The sequence below is a fragment of the Micrasema longulum genome, unplaced genomic scaffold (genome assembly GCF_059751315.1).
Source record: "Micrasema longulum isolate JH-2025_06_02 unplaced genomic scaffold, ASM5975131v1 h1tg000127l, whole genome shotgun sequence".
Classification (NCBI taxonomy): Eukaryota; Metazoa; Arthropoda; class Insecta; order Trichoptera; family Brachycentridae; genus Micrasema; species Micrasema longulum.
In genome coordinates, this window is record NW_028277333.1 from 1,845,562 (window position 1) to 1,871,072 (window position 25,511).

The window sequence follows — 25,511 nt, forward strand, 5'->3', positions numbered from 1 at the left end:
AAGCATTGTATTAAAAAAAAAATTTACACGCCAGATACAAATGATTTTTCATGTGTCAATATAAATAACTCATTTGACGTTACTACAAAGTTATGTCGTCACTTTTTCTGACAACTGTTATTCTAATCATGTTACATTTTAAGGACTATAGAATTAACAAAATCAAATATACCTACATACTTTTATGCAATGTAATCTGCATTCTTAAAATAACGAACTTCAATCACCATCATCATTCCATGTCCGCTCCCTAGTTGGAGCATATGGTGTCCACGAAGATCCTTCAAACATCTCTGTCAGCTGCCAGCTTCTGTGCATACTCCCAAGTCATTTTCGCGTTCTGTAGTTATGACGTAAACTGCCGACGAACAGTCAGCAGTGGGCGTCCAGGACGCCGAGAACCTCACGCCTTATAAAGTAGGCAAGCGTGGTTAAGGCTCGATAGTTTTAGTTAATTTTAAATTAGTTTTTCTATTCGGTTCCAATCTCAAAAGCAATAATACAACATAATATAAAAATACTAATATTAAATAAAAAAGGTAGGAAAATAAAGATATGGAAGGAAGTTATTTATTTATACACCCTACGGACTTTTACATTTATTAGCAATACATTTAAGTGCAGCAGTATAAAATAAGCATATAAATGAATTTTAAAGTAAAAATAACATAAAAAAGACTAAATGAAACAATAAGTTAAAAAAAAGAAATGTACCCACATGGGTATATGGGTATACAGAAAGATATTTAATGTTTAAATATACATATATAAATATATACACATAAATACACATGCAAATGCATATATACACACACACACACATATATATATATACACATATACATATATATGTGTATTTTGATTCGACCACTGTAGAATAGGTTGAGTCAATGTTATCGAACAGAACGATCAGGACGACACTTCTTGATGCCATCATAGAGGTATCGCTAACAAGGGGCTGTCCTCAAGGAGATGTTCTATCGCCACTTGAATGGTCCATTGTGGTTGACGATCTATTGTGTGAGCTCAATGATGCACAGTTTATGACTCAGGGATATGCAGATGACTTAGTGGTCTTGATTGTGAATAAATGCCCGAGTACTCTATCGACTCTTATGTAGATGGCCTTGAAAAAGATTGAGAGCTGGTGTAAAAAGACAAAATTTTCTGTCAGTGCCAGCAAAACAATTATAGTCCCTTTCACCAAGAGGAGGAATTAGCTGGTCTTAAGCCTCCTACTCTTTTTGATAAGATTGTAATTTTTTCCAAGGATGTCAAATATATGGGAATAATCAATCTTGGTGAATCAACATGTGATCAGAAAGGCCAAAATCATACTGGGCACTGGCTGCCGCATGGTGGGTAAATAATGGGGCCTAAAACCAAAAGCTGCACTTTTGAAATATACGGCCATGGTAAGACCTGTGGTCACCTATGGATGTATAGGTTGGCAAAAAAAAGCCCAACATAAAGTATGCAGCGGTGCATTATCCAGCCTACAAAGAATGGCCTTAGCATTGCCACTGGAGCAATGTGCTCTACCCCAACTACAGCAATGGAAGCGATGTTATGCCTTAATCCTCTACACATTCATGTGCAGATGGAGGCGGGCATGACCATGCTACGTGCAATGGAGTCGGGCAACGATAACTGAAAATCTATAACTATAAGGAATTTGCAGCAATACCTCATCGATAATCTGATATTAGCTATGCTATGGAATTCAACTTCCAAAAGCATTCTATGGTGTTTACACCTGATAGGAAACAATGACTGCCCGACAGCCCCCTACCTTACAGGGAAGGAGACATTGTGTGGTACACCGACAGCCCAAAGAAAGTTTAACGAGCAAGTGCTGGGATACACGGAGTTAGACCCGCAAAAATGTTCTGTATTAGTTTAGGGCTCTATCCTAAAATGGAACTCTGTGCCATCTATGCCTGCAAACATAAACATTTGCGCAGACAATACAAAAATAAAAAAAATTATATTCTCTCAGTCAGACTGCTATTAAAGCACTGAACTCTGTCGAGATCAATTCTAAATTAACCTTGGAGTGCCTACGGGCGCTTAATTGTGTCGGTGAGTGTAACAGTGTGACATTAATTTGGGTACCTGGACACTCAGACATCGACGGTAACGAGGCAGCTGATGAACTGGCAAGGCTTGGAGCCGAGACAGCCCTAATAGGCCCTGAACCCTACTGTGGGTTGCCTAATGTGCTCCTCGTAATGAGCTTAGGTCATGGGCCAGGAAGCAGAGTGTAATGCTCTGGCAAAAAGTACCTGGTCAACACCACGCGAAGGAACAGATAAAAGGGTACTCGCAAAGTTTAGCTTTTGACTTAATAAAGCTCAGCCGAAATCAAGTGAGGATTATCACTAGAGCCCGCCCAGGGCACTGCAGATTGAACAAACACCTCGCTAGAATGAAACTTTTAGATGTAGATTCTGCAGTGCGGGTGAATGTGATGCTTTACATCATATAAGGAGCCACTGGTTAAACTTGAGAATGTTAAAGAGCTCGCCCCCTACCTTATAGTCCGATACTTTACGGATCTGGCCAGGGGGAGATTTAGCAAAATGTAAACTCTCACTTTCCATACAGTAGCCATGCTCTTTATAGACCTGGGCTTGGAGGGCGAGAACCATTCTCGGGATCCGTCACAATAGATCTTCACAGGTCGCAGTGACGTCAGGATCTTGCATAGCACTTTATTATGATTGATACATCCTGTAAATGACTTGATTTCCTTTTTTTACATGTCTTTTCTGTATTTTTATACTTATTTATTTTTTTTTACTTAAAAACTGTTTTTTCCTCTTTTTCTTTGTTTTTTATTCTTTTTTTAGTATAAGCTATAAAAATGGTATTTTGTTTTTTTTTATTACTATGTCTATTAAAAATAATTAACATAATTGTGTACTCTATCGATAGAACTTGCCGTACACAGCAATTCATGAAGAACTACGAGTATTTAGCTTCAATATTTTGAGTATGTCCAAATATTTATAGGTGTGCTGGAATTCCCCTAAATAACTCCCTAGGGAGAAAATCCAACCTGTCTACAAACATTTGGACATACTCAAAACATTGTTGATTAACTTAACTGGTATACGAAAAAGTATAAAAATGGGAAATTGTTTTCATGCGTTGCCTAGTAGGTGAATTGGTTCAGCTGGATGAATCTTACCCACATAATGAAGGTTTCAGCTCTTTTACTTTACAAAAGTTAACAGATCGAAGAGATGAGGAGGAGTCCATGTTTGAACATAGGCAGAATAGTGAATGTTACACATTGTGTAAAGTGACCACTCAAACCAGCCAATGACAGATGCCCTAAAAATGCCTAGACTTCCATATTCCCTTCTCAAAATGTTTTCCCTCTCTGTTTCAACAAATTTAAAATTATTAATCAGTTTCTTCGAACATAATATTATGTATAGGTAATTTATGTATTTTTATAAAATAATGTTTTTCTGCACTTTTAGTATCAAAAACATTTTTCCCTTTGTGGAATGACTTTATTTAATACTGATTTGTTTCATAAATCTGTATAAACCAACAATGTTTTAAGTATGTCTAAATGTTTGCAGACAGGCTGGATTTCCTCCCTAGGGAGTTATTTAGATCTAAATTTCTTGCAACAGAGAGGAAAACCATTTTGAGAAGGGAATATGGAAGTCTGGAAGGCATTTAGCCAATGACAGGTCATAAGCCCTGTAAATGCCTAGACTTCCATATTTCTTTCATAAAATGTTTTCCCTCTCTGTTGCAAAAAAATTTAGATTGAATAAACCACTTTAACTTTTGAGTTATACGTGACAGGTTTTGAGGTTACTCCCTCATCGGGACTTGAGCTAACTTAGAGTTACTATAAAATATTGTATGACAAAAATAAGAATGAAAGAAAAACGGAGCAAGAGGATAATATGAATCATTACAGGAGTATTTTAAAAAGAGGACTCGAAGTAAAATATAATTAATTATTTACTATGGGGAGTTTTTTGTTAGTGGCTTTATTTATTTCTAATCTTTCTACATTGTCTAAACAAGAGGTTTCCAAACTTTTTTGTGTCGTAGACCCCTTGCCACCCCCTACTTACCTGCTATTGATTTTTCATAAATTTCTAACTGTGGTGAAGTTTAGTGTTAAAAACTTAAAGTTAAAACAAATGTTAAATTTTATACATTTATTAATTGAATTTAAATTAAAACTACTCAAAATAAAATTTTGTATCTGTTTTATAAAATAAACTAAGCAATAAGTAAATGTTTTTAGTGGGAAGGATGAACCTGATGCTTTAATAATAAATTATCAATATTTGGCGTCAATTTTGTCAGATTTAATCTTAAATCTCCTCAGCCAATGATGTCCAGTCTGTTTCTTTTTTTCGTTAGGAGATTGGTAACAGCGCTGAACCCCCTTTCCACTAGGTATGACGATGGAAAGGGAATTAAAAATTTGCTCGCTATATTCCATAATACAGGGTAAGTAACGGGTATGTTTTTTTGCAGCCAGAAGTACTATCAGTGTATGTTGAGATCCACTATCGCGGACCCCCATTTTCATTTCATGGACCCTCAAATTTTTTTTCGTTGACGTAGACCCCTTGCAGGTTGTCATAGACTCATGTGGCTCAATCACAAATAACTATCGACGTGCCTAAAAACGTGCTAAGCATTTGGGCGATCACAATGAACAATAATGAACATGCTTAACTAATCGCAGTCATAAGTCAACGCTCGTGTCGGTTTGTTTTTTGTTTTCCTCGTAAATAAATACAGTTCATTGGCGAAAAATCAGCGTTTACTATAAAAAATAATACAATATATTACATTTGCTATAAAGGTAGGAGAATCTAATACAAAAAAAGTAAAAATTAAATTATAATTACTATGGCGACTGCTTTTCTTGACATTTGGCTTGACAACCGCCGGCTAAATGCAATATAGCATGATAAATAATCAATTAAATTAGCAGTTTTGGAATATTTTCCATATTTACACCGTGAAATTCAAAAATGTGAATGCGCAGCAGGATTATACGTCGCGAAACGTAAATATTTTGACATTTAATATTAGTTGTTCACGGACGTTTCATTGTGATGCGAATACGATAAACAACCATGGTGATAAATTGTTATCACGTCGCTTATTACTGCGTCGATAGTTATTTGTGATTGAGCTACTGGGGGTCGATAAAGACCACTTTGGGAATCACTGGTCTAAACGATGACCATTTTGATCGAAATGTAAAATTTCCTTACCCGTTTCTCGATTCGAATATGCGATGATATTCGAATTCTGAGGAGTTATTATTGTTGAGACATCTTATATTACATTCTTTGATTCTTATTTGAAATTTGTGTGAAGTTTTACCAATGTGTAAATTTAAGCAATTTAAACAATTCTATTTATAAATTCCCGAACGATTCAATTTATCATCCTTGTCTTTACAATTTGATAAGATTTTATTTAAGTTATTCTTACAAAATGCTGGTCAAATTTTGCCAGGTAAAATATGACCAATATTATTAGAACATGAGTTAACAAAACCGGTCAACGTATAACCCACAGGTTAAAGTGATTTATACAAATTCGAAAAAAATATTTTCTTTTGAGTAGTCTCTGAAATGAAAAAAATCTATCAACATAATAATTTTAATTTAATAATACGATATATTTGTAAGCCAAATTGAATGTTGGATCATCTTTATAGTACCCGGGCGGGGCTGTATCGATCTCATACCCTCTCCCGCCCCCCCCTCCCTTCCGCCGTCCATAGAGACTCGCCGGTGGAACCGCTATAGGCACATATTAATGAATGTCTAATTCTATTTGTCTCAATGAATTCTAAGTATAAATGTATCATTAAGTTAAAACTTCACATACCGCTACACTAATTGACTTACACTATATCGCACATCCGATAAAAAAGAGTCATAACTAAAAAAAGCAGAATTTCCAGGGCCCCGATTTCAATGGGAAGTTAACGTTTATCTTCAATTTTATCTACAAAGTAAAATTAAGTTTTCTGCATGAAAAGCCGAATAAGCATACAATTTTTCTTCCAAACATGTTCAAATATAGGTTATCGACAAAAACATGTAAAAAAATTATGCAAATATACTCATTTTCGTACACAAATATCGGTTTTTCTTTGTAAATAGTCGAAGATAACTCTGTTCACTTCCCATTGTAATCGGGGCTCAGGAGAGCCAAAAAACTAAATCAACACGCTGTCGTAAAACCATGTAATTTTTATCGAGTTATTTTATTTTTCTTTTTACCTTTTAAAGCAATACTGATGTATCTTAGATTTGTCTTTAAAAATGCAATTTTTTTAAAAAGAAAATAATGATGTAATAACTTATATTTACATACAAGTTACCAATTAAAAATACTCGGTACACTTCCATTTATTTATTCGACCAATTAGCGCTTTCACCCTTTAATGGGCGTCTTCGGGCTGGTAAATATTACAAAGTGTAAAGATAATTTAACTAAATAATATCTTAAGTGTAGGTACATTTAAAAAATAAGTTAAAAGAGATACAATACGTAATATTTCAATGAAACAGAGTGGGACAAATTATTGAAAATATGTGCAGGGGGTGTACTGTAAGACAGGATTATATTCTATTAAAATACTTATTGTTTTATTGCAATGTACATGGTCAAACTAAAGGGACTAATTCGGGTAAGTTTTTAATTCTATCTGCTGATTTATTAAAATTATACCGCTCTTATTTTTTATCTTATTTACTTCTAAAATTTCTAATCTATCTAACTTTGGACCTTTATGTACTAGGTTTTTTATAAATCATTCTTACACCGTATAATATTTACCAGTTTGAAGATGCCCATTAGAGGGTGCAAGCGCCAATTGGTCCAGTAAATAAGTTGAAGTGTACTAAGTACTTTTAATTGGTAACTTATGTGTAAATATAAGTTATTACATCATTAGAATGGAATTCCATCAATAATTGTTAATGAATAACTTAATCAAATAAAGAAAATAGTTAGAATACTCGTATGACTGGCACCTAAAGCGTAAGACTGAAGCATAAGATATCCCTTAACCTAACAAAAATAATCAAGATACGCTACGATTGATGATGTAAAAAATGAAAAAATTATTCTTCCGAAACAGTTAAAACAGTTTCACACAAAAAATCAAACTGTTCCACAAAGAAAAACTTATTACTGCAGAAACCCACATTATTAATTTTAATTCAACTGCTTCGTGAAAACGCCAATCTCTAGTACCAATGCAGTATTATATGCACCATCGAGTGCGGATTGAGGTATCATAATATATAGGTACTGCATAATATCAAACGTTGAACCGGAATGTTGTCCTGTGGTGTAGTCCTGTCGCGGAACCACAGATTAGAGGTCCGAGGTTCGAACCCCGCCCTGCCACAATTTGATTCCTTTCATGCACGATTAGACGCGGGTAAGGTAATGAGTAATGACGATTTATTTATTTTTGCACTATGATTTTGTGATCTCACCCAGAATCGAACCCGGAAGCCCCGACCGTGAGGCGAGCACCTTAGCCATTACACCACGGGTGCCGCCGAAATAAATGGATGAAAATGTTATGAACCATTTCCGGATTTTATCCGTTACTTGGGTTGTCAATATACGTACGAGTATTATAACGGAGACGACGAAAACCATCCTGTAGGACAAAAACTTTTTATTTTCTAATTTTATCAATGTGGTTGTAGCACAAAACTGCACGTATTTTGATTACCCGCGCTTTGTTTAATTTTGGTTTTAACGTATTTATATATATTTTATACACAAACAAAAAAATTACCCCGTTTCTCTGTAGGGGTTGGCGGAGATGATAGAATGCCACAGCCCTCTGTATTTGCATGCTGACATCGCTTCCTCTACATTCATACACCCTCTAATGCGTGCACGCCGATTATTCCGACCTTTGACTTAGTCATTCCTAAGCATTTGTTCGATTTGGGCATTTCACGTCTTTTTCAGTCTTCTTCGTTTACTGTTGGTCGAGAGAGGTGAAAATACAAGTGGTGCTTATCTACAAATTTGGAATTATCAGCGACCGATTTCATCGCCTTCGGGAACAGTCTTGAGGCTGTCGGAAAAACGATGAAACCGATCTCTGATCATTTTAAATTTCACATCGATAATGTATAAAAGATATATAACATTGTGTAACAATTTTATCTCTGTTACATAAAATACTCGCTAGTTTCAATTTAAATAAAAATTTAATGCCTTTGCCTTCATAAATGCGCGTCATTCAAAGTCCTAGTCCGTTTGGATCGCAGCTCAAGTCACAATTTTATATTTATCGTACCCTTATTACTTATCAGTCACACTTGGTGGAGATTTGACAGTAGCTTAATCACAAATAACTATCGACGTGCTTAAAAACATGCTAAGTATTTGAGCGATCACAATGAACAATAATGGACATGCTTAAGTTATCGCAATCATAAGTCGACGCGTGTGTAATCTCTAAGTCAACGCTCGTGTCAGTTTGTTTTTTGTTTTCCTCGTAAATAAATACAGTTCACTGGCAAAAAATTGGCGTTTACTATAAAAAAATAATACAATATATTGCATTTGCAAAATAGTAAGGAGTATCTAATACAAAAAAGTGAAAATTAAATTACAATTACTATGGCGACTGCTTTTCTTGATATTTGTCTTGCCAGCCGCCAGCTTAATGCAATGAATAGCATGATAAATAATAAATAAATAAACATAGCAGTTTTGGAATATTTTCCATATTTACACCGGTAAAATTCAAATATGTGATTGCGCAGCAGGATTATACGTCGCGAAACGTAAATATTATGTCATTTAATATTAGGTGTTCGCGGATGTTCCATTGTGATCGCGAATACGATAAACAACCATAGTGAGAAATTGTTATCACGTCGCTTATTAACACGTCGATAGTTGTTTGTGGTTGAGCTACAGGTCACTGCATAACCGTTTCATATGAAGTGTTAAGTTTTCAGTGCATTAGTCTTAGCGAGGTAGCATAGACTTTATGTAGACTTAAGATCTAATTGAGTAACTATGTAGTATTATCAAGTGTAGTTAAACTGTCAATCGCTTTAGAGGTCTTTTCTCACAAAATGGCTCTAATTTTACAAAAATTAAATATTTGTGAATGTCTACAAACATTTTTCATCTTCATATTCACATTTTTTCGTACCACAACAGCTCAGAGGTCCAATTATAGTAGTGAATTCAGCACAGAACACCCAGTATATTCATCATAATATATGTCGACTACCGAGGGCTGGTATTCCAAACGCTCTCGTGGCCGAGTTATCTCGTGTGTTTACATACAAAATATACGAGAAAAACTGTTTTCTCGTGCCGCGAGAGCGGTTCAGAATAGCACCCCTGATGGAGTATAATATTATCATGGTATCTACAAAAGGTTTCCGGGCCTCTGTCGGCTTCCAACTCACTGAGCGTTCCCAAATCAGGGCTGGTATTCCAAACGAAATTATAGCGCGGTATAGCACGTACTAAATACGCATTATAGCGCGCTGTAAACGAGTTCGGAATACCAGCCCAGGGCTGCGACTCGTAAAACCGATGCGATGACGGATTGTCAGCAGTAGACTAAAAGAACGTCGACAATCTTATGCTTTGTAAAGTAGGCGAACAGAATTAAGGTTCTCGGGGGACGCGGGACACCCCCGTGACACATTGTTTTTTAAGTTTTATATTTGTACATGTTTTACGATGAATAAAATAAATAAGCAAATATGGCCCAGCCAATCTTATTGACGCCGCCCGCGCCTTTATTTGGTGACATGTAATATAAATTTGAGGTGATTTTCACAAAAACGGCGCTATATAAATTATCCAAATATAAATATAAATGTAATAAGAATATTCTGTAATTATTGTTGTCAAATTTTGACAATACGATTGACTAATCTGTAATTCAATTGAAAGAAAGTGTACGACTTTTTATTTTGTAATTAATGACTTGAACAAAGTACAAATTAACTAAATCATATTTATATTTAACAATTACTCAATTAGATTTATGTTATTTTTCGACAGTTCTTGGTGGAATTATATTGTAATCAGGTAATAACATTAAATAATAATTTTAAAATTGAAAAGTTAGAAACTAGGAGACAAATTATAGATATGATGTACTTGTATAATATAATTCACAATAATGTTGATTCAGTGTTTTGTGTTCAAAGTGTGTCATTGTACGTTCCCCGTAGGCGCCTTAGATCACCTAATACATTTTACCTTCCAATTTTTACAAACAATATGGCACATTTTAACCCTCTTGCAAGTATGTTAAGACTCTATAACAAAATGGAAAAAAAGTTAACATTGACATTTATCATGATAGAGCAAATGGTTATAAAAAAAACATTACTTTGTATCTTAGATCAAATGCCTAATCCTTAGTTTTGTGTATGTAAATTAATTTTAGTCTTTTTTATTATATCTTATATGTTTTCTTTTCTTTTCTTTAAAAAAAAAAAATCTTTCTTTATTTTTACCTTTCACTAAACTCAATCTTTACCATTACTTAAATTGAATTTACACTCTTATTTTATATAATTTATGAAAGATGTTGAAGTTCTATAATTGAGAATATATGTAAAGAACGTTAGTTATGCTCACTTAAAAATGTATGTATTGTATGTATTCTTGTTGAACTTCCAAATAAATTTAAAAAAAAAATAAAAAAAAATAAAAAAAATAACGTCATCATCATTCCCTTTCCGCACCTAATGGTGCATAAGGCACTCCATTGGTACACCAGTCGCAGCGTATTATGATCATTTTTGTTGCATGCAGGTAAGATGATCAGTCTTACGCTTCAGGTACCAGTCCAGGGACAATGGACAATGTAGGAAAAACACGTTTTTAAATAAATTTTTCATATCAACCATGTCGGGAATCGAACCCGAGACCTCTTGCTTGGCAGGCAAACGCGCTGACCATTGCACCCCGAGGCCAACAGGTAATAATAACTTATAAATTAAAATCCAGTCTGACGTTGCCCATTAGAGGATGAAAGCGCTAACTGGCAATACTTAGTTATATTATTCAGGGTTATACCGGTTAATTTGCATTATATTTACTGTAGGTACGTATCAATAAATTAGGTATTCCACGCCATACAATAAGTTTCTTTGTATCGTAAAATGACAACCTACTAATTGGCTTAATTGTGATACCAAGCATTTTATTTATCGATAGTGTAGTTGTAGTTGTAGTTTATAGTGTGACCGACGATAATTAGCGAAGTAATGGGAGCAGTAATGTAGCATTTTTGTTCATGAAATGTATGAACAAAAATAGAAACGAAACTAGCCACTCACCAATTTGGAACGGTTTGGCTCCGGGTATCCAGGAAATATTAATGCAAAAAAAACTGTTTATCACAGGCAGCGGATAGAACGCCATACCACATCTTTACATACATATCTCATTTCCTCTAAAACTCACGCATTTTCTCAAGCGTGCTGACTGTCCCAACTTTTTACGAAACATGAAATCGAATTATAGGGAGAAAACCACCTGCAGGCGCAGCTGTTGAGTCCCGGGAACTGCCAATTACACTGTTTTAACTTAACCAGTGGTGTTTAACTGGAACATAATATACAGGGTGTTCTTTAAACCCAGTCACATCCGAAACCACGATGATCAGCATGGACAAGAAGACATGTAAGCATATTAAAAAAAATATTTAGAACAAGGAAAATTAAAAAAAAATATATTAAAAAAAACAAATAGTTTCTTACTTCTGCAGGGCAGAAGTGAGGGGAGCGCGGTGCAGTATCAGACTCCCCCCCCCCTCGTTTCTCCCCTGCAGAAGCAAGCAACCATTTCCTTTTTTTATATTTAATTTTTTAAATTTTTATTCGTTCTAAAAAGTTATTTTAATGTGCCAATATGTATTTTTGCTCATGCTGATCATCGTGGTTTCGGATGTGACAGGGTTTAATAAACACCCTGTATAAATAATGTAAATTAATGCCTTGACACGGTCAGTGAGGTGTTCAAATAGAAAAGCAAAAATAAAAAGGTTTTTGTGAAATAAATAAATAAATGTCCTGCTTTTGCCATGTCTATCTTGGAGTATTTGCTTAATTTTGTTGATTGTATTGTGTATTTTATATTCGACAACACAAGTAATTAGGTATCCATACCTTGTACTTACTCGTATCAACGCTGATGAGACGAATGATATTTATTACTTAATTCCTTGTAGGTGTTTTTTATGAAACATTTCGATTTGCATTTTTGGTTATTATTTTTCCTTTTCTTATATAAGACGGGTTATTAAAATTTATACCTCACATGTAACCACATAACCCTTCTCCAAATATTACTCAAGGGTCGACCCTTTACAAAGGAAAATAAATTGTCGTGGAAATGAAGTCAGTGTACTATAAGGCTGTACTAAATTTATCATTTCTTTCTTAGAGTAGAATAATCATACTTAATGATTTTCCCTTTCCACGAAATATTTCAAAAAGGTGAAAAAATACGATAGAATCCCATCTACATCGATAATTGTTTGAGCTCTTTCTACTTCTTAAACATCTGCAGAAATAATTTTATGTAATAATTAGTTTGCAAAGTGATCACATTGATGAAAGACAAGTTCGACAATGTTTTGAGGATGTCCAAATGTTGCAGGCATGCTGGATTTTCTCTCTAGAGAGTTATTATGATCTATTTTTTTTTTGCAACGGAGAGGGAAAACATTTTTGAGAAGGGAATATGGAAGTCTAGGCATTTACAGGGCCTATTACCAGTCATTGGCTGGTTTAAGTGGCCACTTTACATACTGTGTCCATCCACATTTCCTCAACTCTTCTGTCTGTTGACTTTTGTAGAGTAAAGGAGCTGAAACCTTTATCATGTGGGTGCTATTCATCCGGCTGAACCAATTCACCTATAAGGCTACGCCTGAAAATAATTTTCCTATTTTTATTCTTCGTCTTATACCAGTTAGTTAATTCAACAATGTTTTAAGTATTTCCAAATGTTTGCAGATATGCTGGACTTCAGAATTGGATTAGGAATTTCGGAATTTGTTCAGCTGTCTAGGCTCAGCAGGCGTTGCGTTGATAGTATAAAGGCTGGCTTCAGATGAAATTTTAGTTTTTCTAGGACCGTATTACAATGAGAAATTAACAGAATTTTGTATGAAAAATTGATTACGGAATTATATTTTTACACATATTACAAATTAACGAAGGAACTGAAAATTTTCAAAAAAATATACCTATACATTTTCTTTTAGAAAATTCGTATTTACTTTATAGACAATAATAGTTGTAGATAAATATGTTAACTTTGCATTGTAATCGGGGCCCTAAATTATTATTCCGTATATCGTCCACACTCCTTGCTGGCGTTTCGGATCGCATTGCAGCGCGCATCATCAAGGTTTATGATTTGCTGGATAGCACAACAACGCAGAAAAATTCAATGTTTATTTGAACGGCCGTAAAAGTCTAATAAATTTAATAAATATCGGATATTCAATTTAATGACCACACTACTAATAGTTATACTCTACGGGTGCGGCTCGAAACAGCAAATTATTTAGTTTTGAGAATAAGCGTATTATTTCGGGTATGCGGTGAACCAATCTTAAAAGTAATATATACATAAAACCTCCTGTGACAACTGTCATCAACCAGAGGAGACTTGGCTGGCTTGGAGCCCAAAAGAATTAACCTCGCTTGCCTACTTTATAAGGTTGTGCTGAAGATAGGTCGTCGGCAGTTTTTGTCTAAACTACCCAAGTGACCTGAAAACGTACCGATAGTTACTAAGTTTTTTGTTTATACCAGGGATGTATTCAACGATTCACTACCAACAGTTAGAGGATACTGATTTTTGTACATAAACAAGTTTGTATTTCAACGTTAACAATAACATTCGTTTTTGGTGGATCAAAATCAGATTCTTTCCTTAAATTCGTTATAATTCCGAGCCATTTATTTCTTTTTACTTGATTTTTTCAGGAATTCAAAATTATTATGCAATAATGTGCAACCATTAAGAGAAGCTACACAATTGCGCTGCTAGACGTAGTTTGTAGACACTAATGTTAGAGACGCCCCTTCTTTATTTACATTTAAATCAAGATTGAAATGTCACTATCTAAACGTTTAAGTTGTTCCTTTCTCCTTCTTCTTTCCATTATCTCATCTCTCCTCTCTTCATAGTGTAGTGTAATTTTTTTATTAAATGTTTATTTTATATTATTATATTAAGTTGTATTCTTTTAAAATATGTCCATGTACTTGTAATTTTCTCAAACTGAACGGTTTGGGTAGGTAGGACGAAATTGCCTGAAATTGAAAAAAAGGCAATATGCCCGCCCTGATATATATATAAAGTCTAAAAATAATGTAATTAAATAGTTTGACGTTTACGAAAAATAATATTTATATTTGAATGGATATTAATTACAATAATAAAAATACTTTATAGTTTTATTCCACTTTTATTTATAATTTTTTTTATAAATTTAAAAACAATTAAAAGTGGAATAAAACTATAAAGTATTTTTATTATTGTAATTAAAATGCAGTTCCACCAAGAAATGTCAGTAGAAAAACTGAATATATTATGAATGTATATTGTTTTAAGGTTTGTTAATCACTCATGAACAAATATTTACCAATGAAAAGTTACACGTCCCTTTTTACAATGTTTATCCAAAAGGTTTTTACACTTTTTCTTGACACACTCAGGCATTTTGGTTCCGATTCTAAACGTCACGCCTGGCTAGCGGTCGAAGAACGACTAAATACGCATTGGGCATGACTGAGCGTTTGGGCATGAGTTAAGTGTCATTATTTTTGAGTGGTTAGGGCATGTCTATGTGTATAAATATGTCAATTTCTTAAAACATTTAATGTTATTTGTTTCATTGGATTGTTATTTTTAATTTATATGGATCATAATATGTAATTATTCTTTATTTTAATTTATTTTATATTTTGTTTTTTATTATTATCTGGCTTATCACGGGCACAGTCTAAAAACCCGTAATAGGATTGTGAATGTGTTTACAAATGTTATTTGAAACGAATAAATGCAATTTATTATTTTTTTATTTATTTATTCACACTCTTTATCAATACAAATTGTATTTAAAAAATTAAATATGTCCTGTTGTTTTTCTCCATTCAAGCCTGGATTATTTTTCATAAGCGTAAATATTCTCATATACGCAACAAGTGCTTGTTATTTTCTAGTACGTATAAATATTATGTTGCACGTGTTGTATATTCCGAAGCACGTTTCTGTCTGTAAATTACGAAAGGCACTAATTTAAAACCCCGTTAAAGCGGTACTATACGGATCAGAAAACTCGTAAGAAATATTGTTCCACGAATTGGTACAAATCTTGTACATTTTTAGAACACGTCCTAATTTTGATCCCACTTTTTACTCAGATTCTGCGCGCGCATAAAAAAACTACATAAAAATCCAAATCGAAGAATTGGGTTGTGGTCCCGTGGCTAGTATTATGGACTCACGGGCCAGAGGTCCGAAGTTCAAACCCCACTCTACCCCCACTTGATTTCCATTTTCTAATAGTGAGTTATTTACAACTCGTTGAAAATGGCTACCAAAATTGAAACATTTGGGTAAATTATAAGAACGCCAAAATTTTTTTCTCAATAAAAAAAAAAGATACACCGTTATATTTTTAAGACGATGGAGTTTTTTTTTTAAAGAATCCACCCATTTTCTAATTCAATATATTTAAATATATTTTGCTTCAGAATCTGCGCGCGCGTACGCCCAGTGTTGTGCGCATGCCCACAAACAAATTCCGAGTCCGAAAATGAACTGTGTAATACATGAAGTTTTAATATTAAAATTTACGCTACAATATTTCTTGCTTAGAATTCTGTTCAGTTTTCTGATTCGTGTGATACGGCCTTTACTCACGTTTTAAAGAAAAGCGCACATGTTTATAAAAAGTTTTATAAATGAAACCACAATTTAAAACAGAAAATTTTGTGTAGGTATTTGATTCAACAAATAAATATCTAATTTATTTATTTTATTAAATTATTGTGTAAATTCGTGCGGGCGAGCGCTAGGTATTTAAATTTTCAAACTCAATTTTCAATAAAATTGATATTTTATACTATGTAAACATCACACAAAAGATGGAAAATTGTCTCAAATAATTTTAAAAATGTATAAACTTATTTTGTTTTTGTAACTGAATAAAAGTACGGCGTATTTTTTTAATAAATAAAATGTGTAGGTATATTTAGGTAATTTAATTTATTGAACTGTTTACAATAGAAAAATGCAATACTTTGCATAACGTTTTTGGGTCTATAACTTTAGTCTATAATGTCTTTCGTAATTTTATTATACCTACATGCTTTTATAAGTCTGATAAACACTTGTACGAGGTACTTACGATTTGTAAGGACGTAATGCATTTTCGTGTTTAATTTATGTACAAGTAAAAACCTTTTTTACATGAGAAAAAAATAAGCTGCCTACTCTATACGTTGAGATATATTATGAAGGTATGTAATTTGTACAGTGCATTAGTTACTTTTTGACAATAAGTTGTTCTCTGGATTAATTATTTCTAAATTGCGTAAAAGCCTTGTTTTCCATCAACAAATCTTTTACATTTTATTATTTTTATTTTTTTTACTTGCATAATAATTTTGAGTGATACCAACCAAGCATATTTTTTTCCTTGACCATTACTATATTCTCAAAAAGTGTTAAATGGTTATTTTTATGTTTATTTAAATAAGTATATTATAAAGCTTTTTAACTATGAAAATTATATGCCACTTTTCTTACTGCGTTAGTTTTTAGTATTTGGTTTCGGTAAAACAATATCGCTAATAATTGATTAATTTTGAAAGTTAAATGCAATTTATTTTCGTTGCATCTCCTTTATATGACTATAATTTTTACGAAAAAATATGTACGGCAAGCAGCGTGATTTTCCGAATTCTCCCAAATGATTACATTAATTACTTTATACAGTTTTGTAAAAAGCCGGAGAATTTTTAAATCTTACTTGAACTTGAATCTAACAGCTCATATAGTACGGGTAAAATGATCTCCTGCTCTTTCATCTGAAGGATGCTCTACTTTGATTGACTAGGGTGTTGGATAGTATTCTGCAACATGGAGGAAAAATAATTTTTCACGAACGTTTTCAAAATATAATTTTCTCTACTCTACTCTAAAATTATTAATTTTAATACTAAAATGAATAATTAAAAAAATTACATGATTTCGTGATGTGTATTGTGTTTAAAAGCATTGTCAAAAATGCACTCTCATGCTTTGGCCCATTTAACGCGTACCGTCCAAATCTACACGACACGGAGAATTTATCTTTAACTATACTGTCAAAGTGAAGGTATAGTTTCTGTATCTTCCGAAGGTTAATGCATATACGTGTTGTTTATTTTCGTTAAATACTAGACTATATTTTGTCGAATTCGTTGAGTCGTGAGTATTTGAATATTGCGGTGTAAACACCTAAATATTCGAATTTCCTCCGTATACCCGAAAACCATGACTGGCACCTGGGCCGCGATGACAAAAGCTATCTTCATCGGTACTTCGAGATGGGATAAAGTAACATCGATACTTATGTACGGAAATGTGTATATTTATATGAAAATTCAATCTTCGTCGGTAACCTGTAATTGAACATGTTTAGAAAAAAAATTGTTGACGTTTTATATTTTTTATACAGGAAACTTGATTTTACTTTGTAGATAAAATTTAAGATAAATTGTTTTCTTTTATTTACCGTATTATGGTTGCCAGCAACTTTCTTGTATTTGATTGATACACCTTAATGCACTTTTTGATGGCCGAATTTAGCATCTTAATAAAACGATTTCCGATGTGCACGCAATATTATACAGTATTCTGCGAATTAATGGAATAAAATTCCTTGTAAAATAGTAAAATAATATAAGTAAAATATAAGTAAAATATTAAAATACGTTATATATTAATATTTTGAGTTACAGGTGACGTTCAATCATAAAATATAATTTATTTAATAGGAAATATGTCCTTCTTTTGCTTTTATAACAGCTTGAACACGTTTTGGCATTGTATCAATTAAACTTCGACAATTTTCTTTTATTCTGTCATCTCGAAACCATATCTGAATAACAGCTTCTATCATCTTTATCTTGGTGATTCAGTCCAATTTTTGTATCCTAGATTTACAAATCGCCAACAAATTTTTCTATAAGATTAAGGTCAGGTGAATTTCCAGGCCAGTCTAAAAGAGTTATCTTTTTATCATTAAAATACTTAAGCATAAACTTCGATATGTGACAAGGAGCTGAGTCCTGTTGAAATACAGCCGTACCATTAGGACAACATTTACTCAGTTCTGTACTCAAGTGCTGCTCCAATACAGCTTTATACTTTAGGCTATCCATCATTCCTTCTATTGGTATCAAAGATCCGGTCCCCATATACAAAAAGCAGCCCCAAAACAACTTCTTCACAGGATATTTCACCGTTTTGTCAATATGAGCCACTGTGAGTTTTTCATCCCCACTTTTTCTTACAAATTTTGTGCGATATCCCTGCACGAGAAAGTGGGTCTCATCTGAAAACAGCACCTTCCTCCAGTCTTCTACAGTCCATTTGGTATATTTTCTAGCCCAAATGAGCATTTGCTTCATCATACGTGCCGCCAGGAGTTGTTTCTTCTGTGGTCGAATTGCTTTTCTTCCAGATTCAATGAGTCTTTTTCGTACTGTTGAGTCATGTATCATCACCCCAGTGGCTGCCAAATCTCGTTGAAGTTCGTAACTTGTTTTTCTGGGGTTTGACGTACTATTTCTGATTAAAGATATTTCACCCCGGACAATAGTTTGCCGGTTTCTTCCACATTTCCTAATTGTCTTTGCTTCAACTGACCCTGTTTCTCTTTTCTGCTTAATAATCTTGCTGACTGCTCCCTGACTCACGAAATATTCATTTGCAATCTCCTTCTGAGTTATTGATGTATGTTCACTTAAGGTTATAATCTTTTCCCCTTTCCTCAGTGTGATATCCATGATTTAAACCAACTCAAAAATATTGTTTAATATTGCAAGCAATGTATAAAATTAGTCCTTTATTGAGTGTAAATGTAAAATGTTAAAAAAAACCACTGATAGTACAACAACAAACATCAATATGAGTTCTTAAAGGATGAATGAACTGTAAGTCATAATTTTTGGCGCTAAACAACTGTCAAATTGACATATGAGCGTTGCTATACGTAAAAATTGACAAAAATTACTCTCATTCCATTAATTCGCACAATACTGTATATGTTCTGTTTCACAACTGAAAGACTCATTATAAGTAGCGGAACTTGATTGTTGGCAACATTTATAATAATATAAAAGGTATGCACTAAAATCTACGTTTGTTTCTATTATACTTTCATGTTAATAGTGATTTACGTTTTAATAATATGATCATCCTTCCCCTAACCAGACCCGACCATTATCATTTGTTTGATTAGGAAAAAGTGATCAGTCTTACACTTCATGTGCCAGTCCAGGGACAGTAAATATTGCACATTGAGGGGAGACCCTTAAGCCCACTATCCACCCGCAGCTGTTATAGAGTCCTGAGGGACTCTCTGTCAGCTGCGCATAGAGGAAAGTTATCATAAATATTCCTAAGGAATACAAACTCTATGCAGATTAAGGAGGGGGGAGGAGAACGTATGGACAGAGGCCAAAACGTCGTCCCCACCCCTCAGGATCCCCTCAATGCCTCTGTTTTTTTTTATTCCAAAAAATATGATAACAAACAATTTACATAAATAAACCTATCCAAATATACAAAAACATTTTCTTAAAACTATAGTAACATAACTACGTAAATATTGCAGTGTTAAATCACTTTTTAAATAAACCTTTCACGTCGACTCTGCTAGGAATCGAACCTGAGACCTCAAGCATGTCAGAAGAATGCGCCAACCACTTTACTACGAGGCCCACTCGAGTTTGATTTTTAAGGATTTTTACCTGAGAGTAGCCGTCGAATCGAAAACACTTTTCCAGGGTTTTGGTTAAATGATATTTCACACACAGAACTGTATCTTTCACTCATCGCCTGGCTACAGACAATATAAATATGATAGTCCTATGTATTGTTATAATACGTGGGTCTCTAAAATATGAATTATGCGATTGCTTAAGTGTATCTGAAAGTATGTTTAGTAGGGATGGAATGACTGAGAAAGATATTAAAAGGAGGGTAAGTACCGGGAACAGAAAGAACGGTGCACTTAAATCCATCTTGACAAATAAATGTTTGTCGCATGAGGCAAAATTAGCAGCTCACAATGGAGTCCTGGTGCCACGTGTATGAACGTGACTTGTTAAATCAGGGATTTAAGTAGGCTAAATGCTGTTGAAATGCGATCTTTCAAGCGAGTGTGTGGTAAATCTATGCACCATAGATGCACAAATGTTGAGATCCGTACGTTATGTAAGGCTGAGGTAAGTATTATCGACAAAATCAAGAAAGAAGCTCTCCGTTGGTTTGGACACGTAGAGCGAATGGACAGCGAAAGGACGGCTAAAAAGATTTACGATGCGTATGTTGATGGATACAGAAATAGAGGAAGACCGAGAAAGATATGGCATGACCAAATCCAACAAATATTCAAAGTTGGACTTTTAAAAATTCGGAATAATCGGCGCGCGTGCATGAGAAGATGTATGAATGTAGAGGAATCGAGATCTCTATGCAAGGACAGAGTAATATGGGGTTCTATCCTTTTTAGCGAAATTTTCGTTATATATTACAAGGGCGCTTCTTAATTTTATTTTAAATTTTATATTAATTTAATTTAAATTTAAATTTAATAATTTGAGTAAAACAATTTATTTTGTCATCACATGCTACGGATTTATTCAAATGAATGCGTATTTGAATTTAACTGTGCCAAAAAATATTTTGCATGTTTGTTTTGTTATCATTTATTTATTAACGAACTCCTCAAATTGAAATTTAATATTCCTCAAAATTTTCTGAAATAACAGCACTAGTCAAACTACCATATGCACTCAATTATGAACAGTTATAAAAATAATTTTCTCCACTTTAGATTAAAAATAATGCGTACCGACATAAAATTACCAACAAATAATACCATAACATAGGCACAGACGAATAACAAGTTATTTTCTAAACATTAGCAAATTGAACGGTTTCTTCTGGACACTCACTACAAAAACGTATAAATAGGCACTAAAATGCATCGCCTTGCGAATGCCATGCCACACAATAGTGCATCGAAGAAGAAAATAAATTATTATGCTTCATAAACAATAAACAATACATAAGCCATTGGTAAAATATTAACAATTTGTTTAGTTTGGATATTATTCAACAATGATAAGTAAACACAGCATGTAAAAATAAGTTAAAAAAAAGTTTTTTTTTAAATGAACAAACTTGAAAAAATATGCGGTGCCAGGCAGTTCATGAATAGGTATTTAAACATTTTTTCTGTTACTTTCTCGCAAATGCCTTCCCGATATTGTGCGAAAAAGATAACTGCTCATCGGACTAATTATGCCTAACCTAAAATCGACGTTTTCATGTCCCGTTTTCCGCAGGCCAAAATTGAATTTTTTTCTTGAGGAATAGTGTCAGAATAGAATTTTCGCGCTTTTTCCGTTTTTCAAAATATTTTATCATATTTTCATACCGTATGCCTGAAGACTGCCGTTAAAACTGGGAGTTTTTATGTTCGTTTCGGATGGGCCTAGCTCCCATTAGAAACAATTAGTCAAAAAAGAAAAACCGGTAGAGATATGCCAATGGTAAATATCACTGCTGCAGTGTCATACAGGGAGAAAATACGGGAATACGTTTGTATGAAGAAAAGTCAGACTGCGTTTCGTCTTAATTGAACTTATCAAGTAATTTTTTAATTGAAATAGTTATTCCTATAAATTATTACAATTCGACATGCATAAATTACATAAGGGGCTATTTGATTTTATGAATTCAGTAGTAGTCCTCCTGTAATATAATGATTAAACATTATCCACGTTACAATTTACAAGTCCTTTCACTCTACGTCATCGCCAAAAAGATCCATTATTTGTTCTGCGAAGATTCTGTGATCTTCAAAAAAAAAACAAAAATCGCGCATCATCAAACTTATTCATTAAATGTCTATAGTTATAGTATCTTTGTGTTGATAGGTTCCGTCTACCCCTGCGAAGGCCCGGCGCACCCCTATATAGGCAGTGGACGCTGCCGGCGCTGCTCAGTCGCGAACGCCGAGGCGCCGCAGTCGCCCGCGTCGGGAACGTACCCAGCCTACTTATGCTTCGGCCCTTTCTATGAAGTTCCCGGAGCGAACCAGCCGACGGCACCAGCAAGATCTAGCCGTAAGTTTTTACTGCATTTAATAAACTTAACAATACATTTGATATAAATGAATTCGATTAAATGACAGTAACAAATAGAAACATATACACAACACATTTTTTACCAAAAATATTTTTTTTATTTAATAATTATATTGTACATGCATATATTTTATTTATAAATAGTTAAAGGCGTTTGTTTTTAGTTTGAATTAAGTTTTTTTTTCAAAGGCTTCTTTTCCCTTATCATAGTTATTTTTACTGCGTTATATAAAATTGAATTTTGTGACTTCGTCTTTTTTCTAAACGGGAGTCTGATATTTACATTTTATTTGGTGCTGTTATCATGTTCAAGTTGGCTTTGATATATTTAAAAAAAAGTTTATACGCACGTACTGGATTATATTTATACATTTGTTGATTTTTGTGGCACTTAACAATCAGTGATACTCTCGATCTTTACTGAAATTCTTCTTTTCTTGATGAACTCAAAGCAAATAAACAAAAAGTTGTTGACTGTACACATAAATAAATGTTTAAAAAAAAAATCAACTGGGTTACGGTCCCGTGGTAGTGTTGTGGACAAAGGCCCGAGGTTCAAATCTAACTCTACCACAACTCGATTTCCATTTTTCCACAAGTTATTTACGACCTTTAGGAAATGGTCTAAAAAATTTTTATATTTGAGTAAATAATAAGAACTCAAATTTTTTCTTTAAAAAAAAAAAAAAATTATTGTGAATTGAATACTATACTTTTAATAAGATATTCATTTTGTAATGCCAAGCTTTTTTTATGAATAATTAGTATAATTATTTACGTTATAATACTAACGAATACCACTACGTTAATGCAATATGACATTTAAATCTCCTAATCAATGCAATGAGGAAGTTTTCTTTTTTTTATTTGCAATAGATTAAAAAATATTTTGTTAAATTTAATTTTATCTAGCGTATTATCAGCGCTATCATTTTTTAAAGTTTTGTATTTATGAAACTACTGCGCGTGTGACGTGTGACGTCTCATATTCTCTTCCGTTTCTCGGTCGGTTCTTCCGATTAGTTCGTTAAGTTACCGTAAACCGGAAATTTTCCACAACTTTTATCATTGGTTGGTTAATATGAACTAGTGACATCGTTCAAAGTAGTTCGTTTGTATTGAAATACTTTTTATTATTTTTTTCGTACATTTTCAAGAAACTTCGCCGTACAATTTAATGCTCTAATTTTTGCCGCGCGTAAGGATTTTTTTGTATCTAGATTACCGTAGGGCTAAAGTTTCTCATTGAATGACAGTGGTTAATGTATACCAATTGATTACCATTGGTTATTAGACGTATTTAACTCATTCCTTTTTTTATATGTTAAATAAAACAGTCCTTTCCTTGTCACTGCAATGATCAAGATGTCCCACTGTTCCATTGATATAACGATTCTGTTCTTTATAATTTAAAAGTAGGTACTGAGCGAAAACTCCAAAATTAGGGGAATTAGTCACATCCATTCAACCCATCTTTAGATTATATTATAACCTCGTTATTTGGTTTATTGATGTTTTAAGTATACAGTACATTAAACCTATATTGATTTTATGTGTATACATTAGCTTAGGTTTATAATCGACAGATAACAATAAATCCATAGTATTACTAGACAATATCCCAGATTTTCTTTGCTATCGACTCTAAAACATACTTAATAATTATCTTTTTGAGTGCTTTTCCCCGTAGAGAAGTAACCACTTGAATTGTGCCGTTATCGGTATGTTTTGTCATACTTAGTACAAGTATTAAGTAGACAAAATAAATTACTCGACTCCCAAACGTTCGGTTTCATTTCATCTTCATTCCTCTATCAGCATCCTGTAGTGCATTGGGCTCATTGGTAGCAGTGTTTTTTTTTATATCGAAGGTTAGCGATCACTTATACGGTTCAGGTGGTAGCCCAGAAACAATGAAATATTGCAGAGTAAACCCACCTTTAAAACAAAAAATGACTGAAAGAGTCACAAGTGCGGAACTTAATTATAAGCAATTAAGTATACCAAACATTTATTATAATATATAACTCAAATCCACGCTTGTTTATATCATACTGTAATGTAAATAGTGATTTACATTGTGGCAAATATTATGTTAAATGAAAGTAAGGCGGTCAGTCTTACGCTTTATATACCGGATATATGGAGAGTGAAATATTAGTGTTAAACCAACTTTGAAACAAACATTTCACGTCGACCCTGCTAGGAATCCAACCTGGGACCTCGAACACGGTAGGCTAACGCACCAACCACTGCCCTGCGAGGTTGACTTATCTGCACTCGAATTCCCATTTCAGGATTTTTACCTTCGAGTAGCCATAGAGTAGACAACATTCGTCTAAGGTTCTGGTTCTATTCCACACTTCATTAACTGTTTTGAATAACTAAATATAAATTTTATTATTTCACTGTTTTTCCCATTACTTTTATAAAGTTTACTTAAACTTTCGCTTTATAGAAACGGTCTACACCTCATTTGAAAATACACATGGACAACGAAGAAAAACAAATTGTTATTTGAAAAAATGTGCGCTTACTAAAATGACATTTGTAATATAATAAGAGCAGACCTTTTTATATCCCCTAAATTATTTCTGTAACTAAAAATTGTGCCTGTTCTAATTTTCAAATATCTCATTATTATTATTAGTATTGGCATTTATGTTATATTTTTTAATTATTAATGGTTTGTTTTCTAATTTAATTTTAAATTTTTATTATTATCGGTTTGTTTTCTAATATATATTTTATTTCTTAATTTTGTTACAACAACAACAATAATCCATCACGTCGTTACTCCGTAAGGGTAGGCAGAGAGGATAGAACGCCACATCACTATATTTTTGCATACAGATCTCGCTTCCTCTACATTCATACATCTTCTCGTGCACACGCGCCGATTATTCCGACTTTTTTCATCTTCAAGTATTTGGTGGATTTGGTAAGCCATGTCTTTCTCCGTCTTCCCCTATTTCTGCATCCCGCAACATTCGCATTGTAAATATTTTTAGCCGTTCTTTCGCT

General features: G+C 33.4%; 1 protein-coding gene across 2 annotated transcripts in view; it reads left to right on the plus strand.

Moving 5' to 3' along the window:
* Positions 1 to 25,511, plus strand: part of Evi5 (ecotropic viral integration site 5) — a 142,261-nt gene that overhangs the window by 37,780 nt on the left and 78,970 nt on the right. For both annotated transcript variants that reach the window (XM_088241133.1, XM_088241138.1), the window contains exon 2: positions 22,278 to 22,466. In XM_088241133.1, coding sequence (XP_088097259.1) covers positions 22,419 to 22,466 — 48 coding nt within the window. In that variant the 5' untranslated portion in view covers positions 22,278 to 22,418. The remainder of the gene's footprint in view (positions 1 to 22,277; positions 22,467 to 25,511) is intronic.